General features: G+C 39.4%; 1 protein-coding gene across 2 annotated transcripts in view; it reads right to left on the bottom strand.

The window, feature by feature from the left end:
• ube2j1 (ubiquitin-conjugating enzyme E2, J1) overlaps positions 1-16,417 on the bottom strand; it is a 45,687-nt gene that overhangs the window by 938 nt on the left and 28,332 nt on the right. For both annotated transcript variants that reach the window (XM_077552484.1, XM_077552485.1), the window contains exon 7: positions 5,926-6,057. In XM_077552484.1, coding sequence (XP_077408610.1) covers positions 5,926-6,057 — 132 coding nt within the window. The remainder of the gene's footprint in view (positions 1-5,925; positions 6,058-16,417) is intronic.

Raw genomic sequence — 16,417 nt, forward strand, 5'->3', positions numbered from 1 at the left:
CAACGAGAGTTTGAAAGCATGGGGGTAAGAGAATAGTTTGAACTGAAAAAGTTGAAAAGAAAACAGGTGGGGAAACTACGCCATGCAGGAGCGGTAACATCACAAACGGGCCACAACAGTGACAATGCAATGGAGTGATGAACTGAGTCAGCCTGAGATGATGGACTGATGATTGACTTCCCTGGTTTTCTGCAGGCGAATCACGGAATTTCACTAATGAAGCCACCTCTGCCTTTTGGCATTATGTCTTACCTTACATTTTATGGCAACTCTTGAGTTGCCCATTTAGACCCTGCTTTATTGGGTCGATACAATTCAGTGGTAATAGCTAGGTTTAAAATCCAATTGATTACTCGTGTTATTCAAACCAAGTTGGTGTGTTTTGAAAGCAGAAAAATCACACAGGGTTATTAATATCAGTTTTCCCATTGCGAAGATGACTGAATGTTGCAGTGCTGGGGGTGCGGTGCGGCAAGGGGACTTCTGCTGCGACGGTTAGGTACCTTGAGTTGAAAACATGTTCTATTCAAGAGTGGCAACGCTGTGACGCCTCCAGTAGGAGAGGAGCTGGTGGCGTGATCCAATGCCATTTAACATGACCGCAGCACGACACCAGACAGCCTACAATGCATTTCCATTTACGGCAGGTGCGCAGCGAGATGGGAGCGGGATCAATTGAACTATCCAAGCATGCACACTCACTGCGTGTACGGTTTTGCCATGACACAAAATATGAATTGCTGCTGCATGATGTGGCAACATCGCAAATTGACTACAGCCCATCAAAAGCACAAAAGTGTTACAATAAATGTACATAAGTTATCCCATATAGTATTGCAAAACATGACTTATGCTCGTTCAGCTGCAAAACAGGAACTGTGCCTTATCACATGGCTGAAACACTGCGGATGAACTTTGACTGTTGAAACCTTTAGCGCCGAAGGAAGACACATCTTTATTATTATCTGCACAATGACTCATATCCGTGATGGTTGCTGCTGTGTGTTCCCCCTCCTCTTTAGAGCAGCAACGGCTATGTAAATAGTGACTACCCAATAATAAGAGAAGGAGAGTATGCCTCGGTGGAGATTGTAACTGAGCACATCTGTCTGTTCTCGCAAGCCAAAAATAACCTTAGTCTCTTGTCTTTCCTTGTCTGTTTAAAATGTTCTAGGTTGACTGAACCTGACAAAAAGTCACATATACACAAAAAATATATTTCTGGGTTTAAACCATTGAGACACAGCTGCACACCAGCCGACCACCCTCTAGACAAAAAAATACAATGCAGTGTTTCCTCGTTTTGCGCTGGGGTTGGGTTCCAAAAAATAATCACAATAAATGAAATTTCACGAAGAAGTTAGCTTTATGATTTACATTTATTATAAAAGTTAAATGGCTCTAAAATCCCTCACTACATAGTTTATACACTTTTATCATAATTTCTCTTGAGAAGTAAGCCTCCGATGGTGGGGCAAGAAGCCGGTTAGACCTGGCAGACCCAAACGCATTGTGAGGGTCTGCTGGGAACATCTGACAGAATCCTGTCAGAAAGAGCTTCAGCACCCACCTCCAGTAGAACTTCTCCCTTGTCCAGGGGGAGGTGGGGGACATTGATGCCCAATCCCAATATTGCCCATTACTCCTAATCTCGTCCCACCCCTTTATGAATGCGCGTTCACGCGGACAAAGGAGCTTCCAAATTCTCCGTAAAATGTAGGGGAGGGTTTGAGACGAGGGCTGCAGGTCCCTTTTCACGAAGATAGACCCAACCTCCCCCGGTTCTCTCTTACTACAACATGGGAAGCAATAGTGACACCAGGAAATAACAAAACGCAATAGACACCATAAATGTAAGTATGCTAATATGTATTGAATGTCATAGTGGTTTTATCGAATGTTCTATACTTTGGCAGAAATTGGCACAATTGTGAGTTTTGGTAAACGCTCGCGATTGTCGCGTCCGTTACGTCACAACCAGCACCCAGCGGCTCGAGGTAACAACGTAGCGGATTGGATAGCAAGACCTGGAGGATTAGACTTCTGTAAATATTTATTCGTACGCATACATTTTCGGAGTTTATAAAAACTATTGAAAAATAGTTATTTTGTGATCAAAGGCATTGATTTGATTCTTTATTTGGCTGTTTTGTCAAGTTTTCAAATAAACAAAAAATACAGAAACTTTTGATCAATTCATATCAACAATTTTTTTTTCAATTTCGTACAAAAAAATACAGTAATGTATTGATGTAAGCCACACCCATTTTTTGTTAAGCCATGCCTACCTCCGGTTAAACCACTCCCACTTCCTGATTATGCCACGCCCACTCTGAATACAGATACAGATAATTTTGAAGGTCGAACAGACACAGATAGTGCTGTACTCGCTCACCCCTAAAAATAATATTGTTAATACTCGGCAGTATTTTAGGGAAAAGTACAATAGTTATTATAATTTAATATAATAACCTTTACAGCGTTATAGGGTTGGATGCTTCTAAATGTTATCGTGATTTTGATTATTGGCTTCTCTCCATCTTTAAAAGGCAATCGAAGAAAAACGATTAATGTGCATCTAATTCCCTACGTAGTAAAAAGTACACTGAACGCACCCAGATTAGTCCACTAAATCCCCAGATTTGTGAAAATAACAACAAAATAAATACGATAAAGAAGGTAATGAAATGCTTAAATTTAAAAATAAATAATAAAAATGCAAGAAGCTTGATATTTAACATGATATTTTTAAGGTTTTGATATACTTGACAAAAATAATAGTGTTGAAGAATAAAGTGTTCAACGTGAAGGGATGAATGGGCGTAAGGCTATAATCATAGTTTTGAGTGGTTGAGTTTTAGTAATTAATTAATTGTTTGCAAAATTAAGTTGAATACAAATATACTTTTGAGTCCTACTATAAAGTATAACATGTACAAGTAAATTGAAACATTGAGTAAAGTACCATGAAGCTGAATTTGATTGATATCTCTGCTTCATAGACAACTCATTTTGAGTTTGCCAAAACAAAACAGTCGTAAAAAAAAAAAAATGCAACAAAAAACTGTGAGGCTAACATTTTGGGGAGACACAGTAAAGAAAGCTCACACTGACGACTGCCATGTTGCAGCTTCTGTCAACACGACGTCGCATTATATCACAAATACACTGAGTGACACTAAGTTTGAGGAGTTGGGCACAATTTGAGCCACAAACAACAGTTGGACTCAACACGACGTTGCGTGCATTATGGATGGTATCACAAATACACTGAGTGACACTAAGTTTGAGGGGTTGGGCACAATTTGAGCCACAAACAACAGATGGACCAACATAGCGTGTCTATTCTTATTAGCGGATTTCTTTATTATCTGGTTTATCTGTATGACGTCAAATTGGTTGATAATTGCCGATAATTATCGGCGGATTTCTTTAAATTGTTCGATAAGTGTCGTTAATTATCGGCCACCGATATTATCGTGCATCCCTAATTAAAATGCAACACAAGGTGCTGAACAATTAAAACATCCATAGTACTAGTGTTGCACGGGATACCGGTACCAGTACCGTACCTTGATGTTTTGGTGTCAAAAACGGCTCTGTATCATTTTTTCTTAGTACCGGTACTTAAAAAATAATAATAATAAAATACGAGACAGCCTGCCAACTCTGTTTTAAAGGCAGGTACACATACACGCATGACGTATCGGCTGTCTACCGATATGTGGAAAACGCCTTAAGTAAGCGACACGCCTCTTTCAACATGTGTGCAAGAGGGCGCAGGAAGATGGCTTCACACACTGAAGCCCTCGCTGAACTTGCACTCCTGTTGACAAGTATGAAGCGCTAATTAAGCATATTAAAGCTCATTAAGTGTAACCCTCTCTGGCTGTCCACTCCTCGTTGAGAAGTATGACACACTAATTAAGGCTCCACGGGAGTGCGCAAGCAGAATGGAAGCCACGCGACAGCATTGGCATTGCCTACGCATGTTTTCAATAAACACATGAAGAACACACGTGTGGTTTTAAATTTTCAGTTTTAGAAACGTTTTTAACAAGAGCAAATGCCAAATGTCGCAGAGAAGCAGACGAAAGCAGCAATTATTCCTGCAATGGGCAAACAGTAGGAAATCACAGTTATGCATAGAAAAAGCTTAGACAACTGACAGAGCAACAGACACAGGTTGTGACGCATTTTTGACACTTCCCTTAAAAATAAGTGGCGTGTGAATTATTTTGTTCCCAGTTTGTAGTATTTGATTACACATTCAACTAATTGGGAACAGAATGAAGAAGAGCAGAGACATTCATGCACACTCAAGCAACGTTACATGAGTCATTGGAGTGCTACTGTATTGCCAATATTTAAAACTGATTACATCAAATGCAGCCAAATACAGTACTTCAAGAATATGGCATGCAATGTGAAAGCACATACAGTGTAAACATATATATATACTGTGTGTACATAAATTAACATGTATATAGCAATACTTTGAATTAATGATAAATAAAAATATTTTGGAGTTCTTTTGTCAGTTTTAATTTAGCTGCTTTTACTGTTTTTCAGTACCGGTATCGAGGTATTTTAAGCAGGTATAGTATCGAAGTCAAACATCTCCCAACATCCCCTTGATCATACCCACAGACACATAAACCACAACATTGTGCAGAAAAACCCTGTGAAGAAAGGCACCCAGGAGGAGCTTATCCACACTGAGAGGGATGACTACCAACCACCACAGGGAGCAATGTAATCCTAGAGATCCCGGCCCAGACTGGCCACAGCTCGCCGCACACAGAGTGAAGCGCGCCAAGTCCCCCGGGGCCAAAGGGCTCCCGGGATGGCCACCCGCCCGCAGGAGAAGACCAGCCATCTCGCCCAGTGCGGAGGCTCCCCCATGAGGATACACGGGAGCTAAAAACTTAGTAACAGTTAAACACTAGAAGAAAACAGTTCAACACTTAAAGAAAACAGAAGTCAAAATCAAAGCTAAAAGACAATATAATTGAATAGAAATAAATAAAGATATAAAATGGGTTTAAAAAAGATAATTTAAATGCCAAACTAAAAAGGTATGTCTTGAGCCTCCTCTTAAAAACTTCAATAGTCTCTGCGGACCTGATGCTCATAGGTGATGACCATAGTGGCTAAAGGCAGCCTCACCATGTGATTTCAACTCATCTTTCAAGGCAAATGGAATATTGTGTGCTATGACTACATAAACATGGTGGATACCACATGAAAGATCCCATTCCATTCTTTCATTAGAAAAAAAAGTATATTTCTACCTTATTCCATTCTTTAGTAATCACCATTTGAAAATAGGTAATTTGAGTGACATCTAGCGAAAATGGGAAAAAAAAGAGAAAATAAGCTTTTTGTGAAAAGACATTTTAGTGACTTTGACTTTGATATTTTTTGTCTAGTGGCGCTCTGTGAATTTGATTTAATGTGACAAAGGCTTAGATCATTTATATCATCCTTGACAATGTTCTATTTTCTAAGATCCGCCATGTTTTCTTGTAATTTGATACTACCTGGAGCCCATTGAAAAGAGATACAATGCTGCCATTTGCTGGCCATAGTTAGTGGTTGTTTTGTGATTTTTCCACCCATTCACAAAAGGAGCGCTGCACAAGATGTTGCAGTGCCCATTTAGAAAAAAAAAACAATTGACGTGATTGGCGGTATACAGTGGGAGTGAGTGTCCTTAAGTCAATTGATGTTTTTGGCAGTAAAAGAGTAAAAATCAATGAATAATTGTTTTATTATTCGTGATTTTAAACTCAAGCAAAAATAATTGTGATTATTATTTTCTCCATAATTGTCTGTGTTATGTTTATTTTACATATTATACTTTTTGTGTCAAGGAATTTAACAAAAGTCTAAGTGTACTGACAGAAGATTTAGAACACCTACCTTGTCAGTCTGGGGCCTATCAACAGCCGCGCAGCCTGAAGAATAAGAGGCACCTTCCTGGCCAAGATTGGGAACCTTGTTGTTGGCATCTTCACTTTCACTTGCTCTTTTACTTGATGAACTTGTCTCTGTCTGCGTTTAGAAACGGAACAAACATTTAAACAATGCTTACTTAACTGTGTCTACAGCTTGGACATTAACTAATCTCATGCAAAGGCTCAAAGTTTTTTTTAAGAGCGTATTTGCTAGGTGAAAGGGTTTCTTTCCGTCTGTCAATGTAATTATCAATCCATAAATAAAGTCGGCAATTCGTCAATGATAGATGTCCCATTTTGCTAACGCATTGACAAATGATGGAGCATTGATGGATGCCCACTTTGAATGGCGGAATCATAGACTGGTGTTCATTTTGCACAGCAATCGATGAATGACAAATTGATCATTACCAATGCGGTTCGTCTTGAAATATTTAAGGATTGACGACGATTGAAGGGTGTCACGACTGTTGACAATTGCCAAATGACGGACGTTCAAAATTCATTGACACGGCCACCTCTGAACATTGGGGAGCAATTTTTTGCGGATTAGACACTGTATTTTTTTTTGCTGATAAACTGTATAAACTGGTCTTCAAATGCTGTCTACTCATTTTCAGTCCTGGAGTTTCATGCTCAGACCGGCCCACTTTAGTTTACAGTGTTTTAATTAAGATGTATATTTCATATGTATTAATGCATAAATCTAAAATATATTAAACATTTGAATAAGTAACCAACGTCGTAATAGTTATGTTTTGTATGATCATAAAATAAATAACTTACTAGATCACAATAAGTATATCGGAACAATTATGAAAACATAAATAAATTCAAGAGTGCTAAAGAAATTGATTTGACCACCTGTCATATTCTCTAAACAAGCCTAAATGAGATAAAAAGGCAAGTGGCAAGAGTACAAGACAAATTTGGTATAAAGAGCTCAAATTATGAACTGCAATCACACTTCCTTGTGCTGGAATGTGCTTAATTGAATTACTATTAGCAAGGGCAGGGTTTACAAAATTGTGTACAAAATGCAAAAGTTATTTTCAGTCACACTTAAAAAATAGTCATTTCTATATTTGTTTTCAATGTAATTAGGATATATATATATATATATTTAAATCCCACAAAGCAAGTTAAGCCCTGCTATTTATCTCTTCCTTCTAGTGGGGCAGAATGTTTTTTTTCCTCCCGCAATGTAACCTACTGTTCCCAACAAATACAAATACCACAATATTAAATGACTAGTAGAAATTTTATCAGCCACTTTATTTTGTTTGTTTTTGTGTTGGTGTTGCTTACTGTCTTCTCCATCAGGCACACTTCTATAGGGCTCTGCAATGATTTATACATTTGAGTTAGAGCGCATTTGGCGCGCCAGCTCCACTCCTTTAATATTGCCTTTACTTGTCTTTTCTGCTATCTGACATGATTTTTTAAAGAGTGTCTTGTTTGGCTGTAGTGTCGGCCAGCGGGCGTTGGCGGGGGTGAGGAGGGGAGAGAGAGAGACAAAGTGATGCTTTTCTTCTTTTTTTTCTACTTTTGAGAGTCCAGACACTCAGTATATTGTTTAATTAGTTTGGCTGTGTGTGTCAGCCAGCAGCCTGGTTAAGGTGGGGGGAGGGGAGACAGAGTGACCGTGGCGCTTGCTTAAAAAATGCGTATGATCCTTTCTGCACAAAATAGCGGCCAAAAGGTCCATAATTCAGGCCGACCAAGCGGGAAAATGCAGACCACTCAAAGTTAGTCACTCTGGTTCTGGCTACGTCTGTACCAAAAGCACTTTAATTGCTGCTTTTGAAACAAACTCGCGGGCCGAAATAAACAGCGCCTCCTGGCGGCAAACCGGGAAAAATCCAGCTGGTCCCGCCTTCTCAGTCCGGGCCTGTCCACAGTACATGTCCTGGTCATTATTTTGACATTTTAGTGCATGTTTGTTGAAAGCTTGAATTTGGGGGAAAATAGTGTGTTTGGAGCCATCTTGAGGCTAAACACAATTTGGCTGTTTGTTTGGCTCTTACAATTACACGAGAAGTTACACACTATATCTCATTCTCGTACACGCTTCCTTAAACGCCTTCTTAGTGAGTTGCTGCTGTCAATCACAGCCGGACCACGCCCAACCCTCTACCCATTCACAACCCAACAGTCCTCCACAGTGGCGCAAAAAGGGGGTATGCGAAGTATGCGGCGCGCACACACACACAGCGCCCAAGCACACGCCCCCACAAACACGCACGCACACACACGGGCCGGCGTTCCAGTGCACGCCCCCCTTGAGCACACGCTGCAGCGCCAGTGTTTCCATTTGAAATGTGAAAAGGAAAGAGGGATAAGGAGAAAGATTTCGCAAGGACGAAAAACATCTTTTTGAAGTGCTTAAAAGATAGTAGGTAAGTTATGTTAGCATCTCATCTGTTCAACCATCTAAATTATCTGTATCTGTATTCGGAGGGGCGTAGCCTAAACCGGAAGAGGGCATGACTTAAACCAGATGTGGGATGGTTTGATCGGAAATAAGTGGGGCTTACATCAATTCAGTTGTAATTTTCTTTTTTCAATTTCACACTTAAGATAAATGGTAAAATAAAATTTGAAATTGATATGGATTGATCAAAAGTTGCTATTAGTTACTTAGTTTATTTGAAAACCATTGCCAAAACAGCCTAATTGAGATTCAAATCAGTGATCACAAAAGTAAACTATTTTTCTAACAAGTTTTTTTCATAAATTTTTAAAATGTATGTGTAAGAATAAATATTTACTAACCAGTCTAAGAATTCAGATTCAATGTTTTTGATCACAATAATAAAGGAACGATTTAAGTTTTTATATACTCAGGAAAAACATTTGAAAATAATATGTAATACTGCTGTATACAGCAAATGAAGTAGGAAATAATGATGAACTATGCAACGTAGCTTTTGTTTTTAAATACATTTTTTTATTTTCATATTTTTTGTTTTTAACTACCAAACGTTCTTAATTAAAGAGAGCGAGAGAGGTGAATATATTTTCTATTTGTTACAAATAGAATATATGTTCAACACGTGCACATTGAGCACTTGTAAAACATAAAATACAAATAATTTGTATTTCATGTTTTACAAGTGCTCAATGTGCACACGCACAGTACAAGCAGGTGATATTCCTCCACCATCCAAAACGCAACATGATGTTGCCGCCCGGGCATAACGCCATATAAACATTAAAATATCAATGGCATCTGACTCCCTGCTTGTTTACGTGTCGAAATGATGACATAACATGTACGCAGTCATATTGAGCTATTGTGCAGCGCGTCGTCCCGATGACGTGGTGAGCAAGGGACAACACTGGACTTATTCCTAGTCTATATTATGCTATAAAAATGCCTAGGCGTCGTCAAGTAGCCTATTGACATAATTTGGATAACACTCCTATGCATCTCAGGTTGCATAGGATGTTCTTCCTTCAGAAAGAAAGGGGAAAAACAGACATTTGCGAAAATGCATGCAGCCAACCCGATATATGTGAAACCGGTCCGTGATGGTGGCATTATGAATGAAAGCGTGACTGATTGTCACCAGAATTTATGGATACATGTGTTAATTAAAGGCTGACCATATTAGAACTAATCTCGCAGGGTTTTATATTTATTATTATTAATATTAATTGTTCACGTCGTGATGGCTCGATCCCATTTGTAGATAAACGTCACTTTATGTCAAAACAAAACACATGACTGATTGTCTCCAAAATTTATGAGTACATGTGCAGACATGTGGTATCATAGTCTGGAAATATTAGAACAAAACTCGCAATATTTTGGATGAGATTTGAAAGCGTTGCGCATTATTATTATTATTATTATTATTATTATTATATGAATGTGTGGCAGTGCTTCGTTTTGAATATTGTCAAAAATATTGCGAGTTTCGTAGATCATGAGGAAATAAGTCCAAAATAAACAGCTTGTTTGCGAAGAGGAGCAGCGAAGAGCGACTGGACAAAAATGTCCAATAATTACTCTCCTAATATAAAGGAAACAAAAAATAATAATTAAAATTTGTTGTGTGGGCCAATTTTGTCTAAAATTTTTGGTTAGTCCGCGCATTGTCTCCAATGTCGCTTTTACATGCAAACACGTTGTAGATATGTCGCAAAATGACAGCTAGTGAGAGGAACGCTGGAGCGTCCAATACGGATAATAGGGAATTATGTCCGTGTCTGAAATTGTTTTTTTAATCTGTACCGGATACTTGGGTTGTACGGATATCCGGCTCATCCCTACTAAAAGAAGCTGCTAGTAAATTGACAAGTTGCTGCTGTCTTGCAATCTAACAGATCATGAGAAGAGTGAGACATTGGGTAAGCGGCGCAGGGTGAGGGGGGGTTGAGTATGAGAAACGATCATGTATGACCCAGTTAGCAGTAGTCGCCATTGAAAACAGGTACTTTATGTATCACTTATGTACAGACAGGAGTACATCGATACATCTTGGCTCTGCCCTTAATCTGCTCCCCACCCTCGCTCACAAAAGCCCTCTGCTGTCCGGAGGAGCATTCCACCAACCAATGATGTCAGGCAAATACACATTTGCTGTTATCATTACAATGCCATTCTTGAAATGAGGGAGTGCAAAGTTATTAGAGTTTTCAAATTGTCATTTTAGTTCGATTTTATTTAACTTTTTTATTTATTTATTTATTTTTGGGCTTGACTATTTAATTTTTTTGTAATTTTCTTGGGGAAAATATGCAAGAGCAATACAATCATTCTCAATGTTGATTTACAGTATGAATCGCTACATTTTTTTTTAAATACAAAACCTACCAAGATGCAAAAGAACAGAAAAAAAAGGTCAAATAAAAAAAAATTAAACGCTTACTTAACATACAAATCGAGAAGGTAAAATGTCATACAATCACAATCAAGTTTGAAAATCTATACATGTCAGGGTGACAAAGTCTTTCAATTTGGTCCAAATATTGTCAAACTCAGCTTTTTGTGTTCTCAGGCAGTAGGTCCGTTTCTCCAATTTATACAGTTCATAAATGATTCCAATACACTCCTCCTGAGTTGGAGCCAACAGGTTCAGCCACCTTCTGGTAATCATCTTTTTGCTAGCTGCTAAAGGAGTTTTAGTAACTTAATGTCATTCTTGCGATTCAACAGCTGAGTCTGACCAAAATATAGGGTTTCAAAAGTCAGGGGTATTTTTTTTTCCAAACACCCTGTTCAACATTGTTTGTATTCCCTTCCAGTATGGCAACTGGGCGTTCCCAAAATACATGAAAGTGATTTGCATCCTTTGTACCACACTGCCTCCAACAGGATGCATCAACATTTCTGTATTTTACTTGGAGTGGGCTCAAGTATCGTAATACATGCTTCCAGCAGTGTTCTCTCCAGACTATTGAATTGGTTGAAGACCATTGAAGGCTCCATATACTCCCCCACACCTCTGCAGATAGTGTTTATCCCTGGCTCCTTTTCCCACCTTTCTTTTAAAGTAATTCCTTGACATCTAAAAAAGTCATTTTTCTCCAAGCCGTATTCCTCTTGTAGAATTTGGAAGCTATGTAGTGTGTTTTTCTCAGTAAATGACAGATACGTTGTGAGTGTAATGTTTTATCCTTCCTATTCGGGGGAAGTCAGTGGTCGTATGCTCACCACCTGAAAAGATTGACCATGTTATGGATATTACTGTATTTAATGACTCTGTGCCGAGTGTTTAATGTACCTACACCCCCCCCCCACACCTTTTTTCTTTCCTTTCTTAGTTGTAGAACACTATATCCGATGCTTAGCCTTTTCCCTTGCCATATAAACGGGGAAATCAGTTTATCCCATTCTTTCAAATATTTATCATTCACTTCCTCCGAAAGAGTTCTGAAGATGTACTGTAAATGGGGAAGGATGTGGATGTCTTCTCTTATGTTTAAGGATAATGGTTCAAATTTGGGACTTGATAATTTAGTAAGGTCCTGTGTTAATACTATCCCCAAGTATTTCAAAGACTTTGTGACTTTTGTGGAATAATTTGTGTTTTTGTATCCCAAAAGTCTCCCATAGTCTAAAAGTAAGATCATCAGACCAGTGAAGATTTTTCAGGCTCCTCTAAGCAAACCAGGATGTCATTAGCGAACAGCGCCACCCTCTGTTCCAAACCTGCAATTGTAATACCTCTAATAAGGTTACTCTGCCTTATCAGTTGGCTTAAGGTCTCAATAAACAAAACAAACAAAAAGGGAGACAGAAGACAGCCTTGCCATGTTCCTCTCTCCAAAATGAATGAGTTTGATAGGTCTCCATTAATCTTATTTGAGGCTATCGTGTAGTTATTGAATTATTTTAATAAAATTAGTTTGAAAGCCGAATTTCCCCATCACCTTGTATAAAAATCTCCATCCCACTGAGTCAAAAGCTTGTTCCGTGTCTAACCACACTATCATTGATTTAATTTGATCTTTGGACTTTGATTCATTATATGTTAATGTTTGTCTTGTGTTGTCTAATGTTGGTCTTTGGTGAATAAATACCGTTTGATCTAAGTGTATAATATTAGGCAGTATGTTTTCTAACCTGCGAGCTAAAATTGCACTTATTATAAACACTTATTGGGTGATAGCTGCCACATTCGGTTCTATCTTTGTGTATAACCACTATGATCGCTTCCTTCTAAAAAGGAAGTGTGTTTCCACCCTGTATTATCCAGTTGAATGTCCTAAGTAGAAGTGGAGATAGTTCAGATTTAAATGATTTGTACTATTGGGCCGTAAAAACCATCAGCCCCAGAGGACTTGTTTTAAGCTGGGAGATCACAGTGTCTATCTCTTTGAGGGATATCGGTTTCATAAATTCTTCATTTTGTGTACTAGTCAAGTCAGGTAACTTTTAAAGAGTTCAGGAGGGAGTCAGTTTTAGCCTCATCTATGGGTTGTGATTGTGAATATAAAGTTCGGTAAAAAGCATCCTTGTATTTTTTCTGTTGTTTGTTCCATGAATCCTTTTCGTAGGATATTTTATGTTGATTGTTCTGTCTGCTTGTTGTTTACGCAATTTATATGCTAAAATGTTTGCCGACTTTACTCCTTCTTCATAAAGTCTTCTCTGGGTCTCCAGGGTATAAATTGTGGCGCCTGTGGCTCAGGGTGTAGAGAAGATCGTTTAGTAGCCAGAAGGTCGGCTGTTCGATGCCCACTCTCCACAAGTCACGTGTTGGGTCGTGTCCTTGGGCAAGGCACTTCACACACATTGCCTCCAGTGCTACTCACACTGGTGTATGAAAGGTGCGAATGTTTGGTGGTGGTCAGAGGTGCACACTGGCAGCCACGCTTCCGTCACCCTGCCCCAGGGCAGGTGCGGCTACTTAAGTAGCTTACTGCCACCACAGTGTGAATGTATGAGTTTATACACTCATACATTCACTAACGTATACATTCAATTGTAAAGTGTCTAGAAAAGCGCTATATAAATCTGATGCATTATCATCATTATTATTATTATTATATGTCATCAATTTCCTTCTGTATTTTTTTTTATTTCCTTTTTCTTTATATTACTATTAATTAGTCTTATATCTGGAGTTTTTTCAAGTCTTTCTCAAGTTTATTCAGCTTTTGAGCTCTTATTTTCTTTAAATGTGTTGTTATAGAAATGATTTTCCCTCTGAGTACAGCTTTAAGTGTGTCCCATAAGATCCCTGGTGACACCTCTCCTGAGTCGTGGTGTAAGTAATCGTTAATGCTGTCCTTTAATTTACCCATAATTTGTGGGTCGTTCAGTATGCTAGAGTTCAACTTCCTCTGAGTTTTCTTCTGTTTGTTCTCTAAAAAAAAGTTATAGAAATTGGACTGTGGTCTGACAAATCGATTGTGGTTATATTGCTGCCTCTTATCTTAAAGTTATCCTTAGTAAACATAAACAAATAATTTAATCATAAGTACATTGAATGAGAGAATGAGTAGTATGTATAATCCCTACTAGTTGGGTGGAGTACTCGCCATGTATCTATCACAAGTTCATTCATGAGTGATTAAAATTTTCTAACCAGGGTGCCCCTCAGTGTAACTTTTCTTGTTGAGTACAGTGAATTTAACCTAATATTAAAATCGCCCCCACAAATAACTGTACCCTGGGATTTTGTCATCATATCAAAAACACTTTGATAGAATCAATTGCTGCCGAGAGTAGCATACATATTGAATGAATGTTAAGTCTATCCCTTCAATTTTCCCTGTAGTCATGACAAACCTACCCTCTTCATCAATCTTCTCTGATATGTGTTCATAGTTAACAGGCCCGTTAATAAGGTGGCCCTTTTGTGGCCAGAGGAAGAGAATACGTGTTTAAAATCAAATAGGTTTAATTTTGCATGCTCAAGTTTTTTCATGTGAGTTTCTTGGAGAAAAACTCTTTGTGCTATCTCTTGTTTCAGTTTCGATAGTAACTTGCTCTTCTTGACTGGATTTAGAACCACGATGACATTGTATGACATTATTTTCAAAAATGTGCCTCACATGTTACTCCGCCTGAATTTTGCATTTGTTCCTTCTCATTTTGAAAACAAACAGTAAGCCGAACATTTTGAACAAAGAAAACAACCTTGAACAATAACACAATAAACAATGTTAATGACAACTAGAAAAATTCCCGCGGAAATTTTGAATGGGACTGCTGACTCTTGCAAGGTGGAAAGACGCATGTATGTAGTACTTGTAGACATAGTAGCAGTAGTATAGTAGTAAGTAGTAAGCAAGTACTTGTAGTAGTAGTAGTAAGTAGTAATAGTACTACTACTTGTACTTGTAGTAGTAGAAGTAGTAGTATTAGTAGTACTTGTAGTAATTTTAGTAGTAGTCAATTGGCTAAGATGGCCGCCGACCCGGGTGGGCGAGGGGGAGAGAGTCCTTGGCGTACCTAATTAATTGGCCAAGATGGACGCCGCCCTGGCCGAGCAGAGTGGCGAGAATCCTGGGCATACCTAATCAATTGGCCAAGATGGCCGCCGACCCGGGTGGGCGAGGAGGAGAGTCCTTGGCGTACCTAATTAATTGGCCAAGATGGCCACCACCCTGGGCGAGCAGAGTGGCAAGAATCCTTGGCGTACCTAATCAATTGGCCAAAATGGCCGCCGCCCCGGCTGGACGGAGGGGAGAGAATCCTGGGCGTACCTAATCAATTGGCCAAAATGGTCGCCGCCCTGGGCGAGCGGAGTAGCGAGAATCCTTGGCGTATCTAATCAATTGGCCAAGATGGCCGCCGCCCTTGGCGAGCAGAGTTGCGAGAATCCTTGGTGTACCTAATTAATTGGCCAAAATGGCCGCCGCCCTGGGCGAGCAGAGTCGCGAGAATCCTTGGCGTACCTAATAAATTGGCCAAGATGGCCACCGCCCCGGGTGGGCGGAGAGGAGAGAATCCTTGGTGTACCTAATTAATTGGCCAAAATGGCCGCCACCATGGGCGAGCACAGTGGCAAGAATCCTGGGCGTACCTAATCAATTGGCCAAGATGGCTGCCGCCCTGGGCGAGGGGAGTGGCGAGAATCCTGGGCGTACTTAATCAATTGGCCAAGATGGCCGCCGACCCGGGTGGGCGAGGGGGAGAGAGTCCTTGGGGTACCTAATCAATTGGCCAAAATGGCCGCCGCCCTGGGCGAGTGGAGTGGCGAGAATCCTGGGCGTACCTAATAAATTGGCCAAGATGGCCGCCGACCCGGGTGGGCGAGGGGGAGAGAGTCCTTGCCGTACCTAATTAATTGGCCAAAATGGCCGCCGCCCTGGGCGAGCAGAGTGGCAAGTATCCTGGGCGTACCTAATCAATTGGCCAAGATGGCCGCCGCCCTGGGCGAGCGGAGTGGCGAGAATCCTGGGCGTACCAAATCAATTGGCCAAGATGGCCGCCCGTAGATAGGCCAAGCCTTGAGTACACCAAGAAAAAAAGGGGTTGAGTTGAGCAAAACAGTAAGAGAGATGATTGGCAGTGGAGGCAGTTGCTATGCAGACGTGAGAGACCAGGCAGTATAGCTAAAAAAAGCACTATTTAAATAGCAGTCCATTCCATTGCCTTTAAAAAAAAATAATAATAATCTTGTGTATGTTTTTTTTTTTAATGTATTTTTTATTTTTTATTTAAATGAGCTGAACAGTATAAAATTCAAACGATTGAAATCGGTCAAGAAATGTGGAAGTTTACCATAATCAACATAAACTAAAAATATCTTACTCTCCCTTTAAGAAGAATGCACATTCACGCACACACATTTGATTTTAACTTGTTGGACACCTTTGACTTGGAGACGTCACGCGTACACATTCCATTGATAGTTTTAGTTTTGTATTGTGTTTTATATTGTGTTAACATTAAATGCAGTTTCAGTTATAGTTTTCGTTTTTTTTTTATTATTTTTGATTTTATTTTATTTTGTTAACGAATATGTTTTTTTTGTTTGTTTGTTTTTTTGCAG

This window comes from Vanacampus margaritifer, chromosome 19 (assembly GCF_051991255.1).
Source record: "Vanacampus margaritifer isolate UIUO_Vmar chromosome 19, RoL_Vmar_1.0, whole genome shotgun sequence".
NCBI lineage: Eukaryota > Metazoa > Chordata > Actinopteri > Syngnathiformes > Syngnathidae > Vanacampus > Vanacampus margaritifer.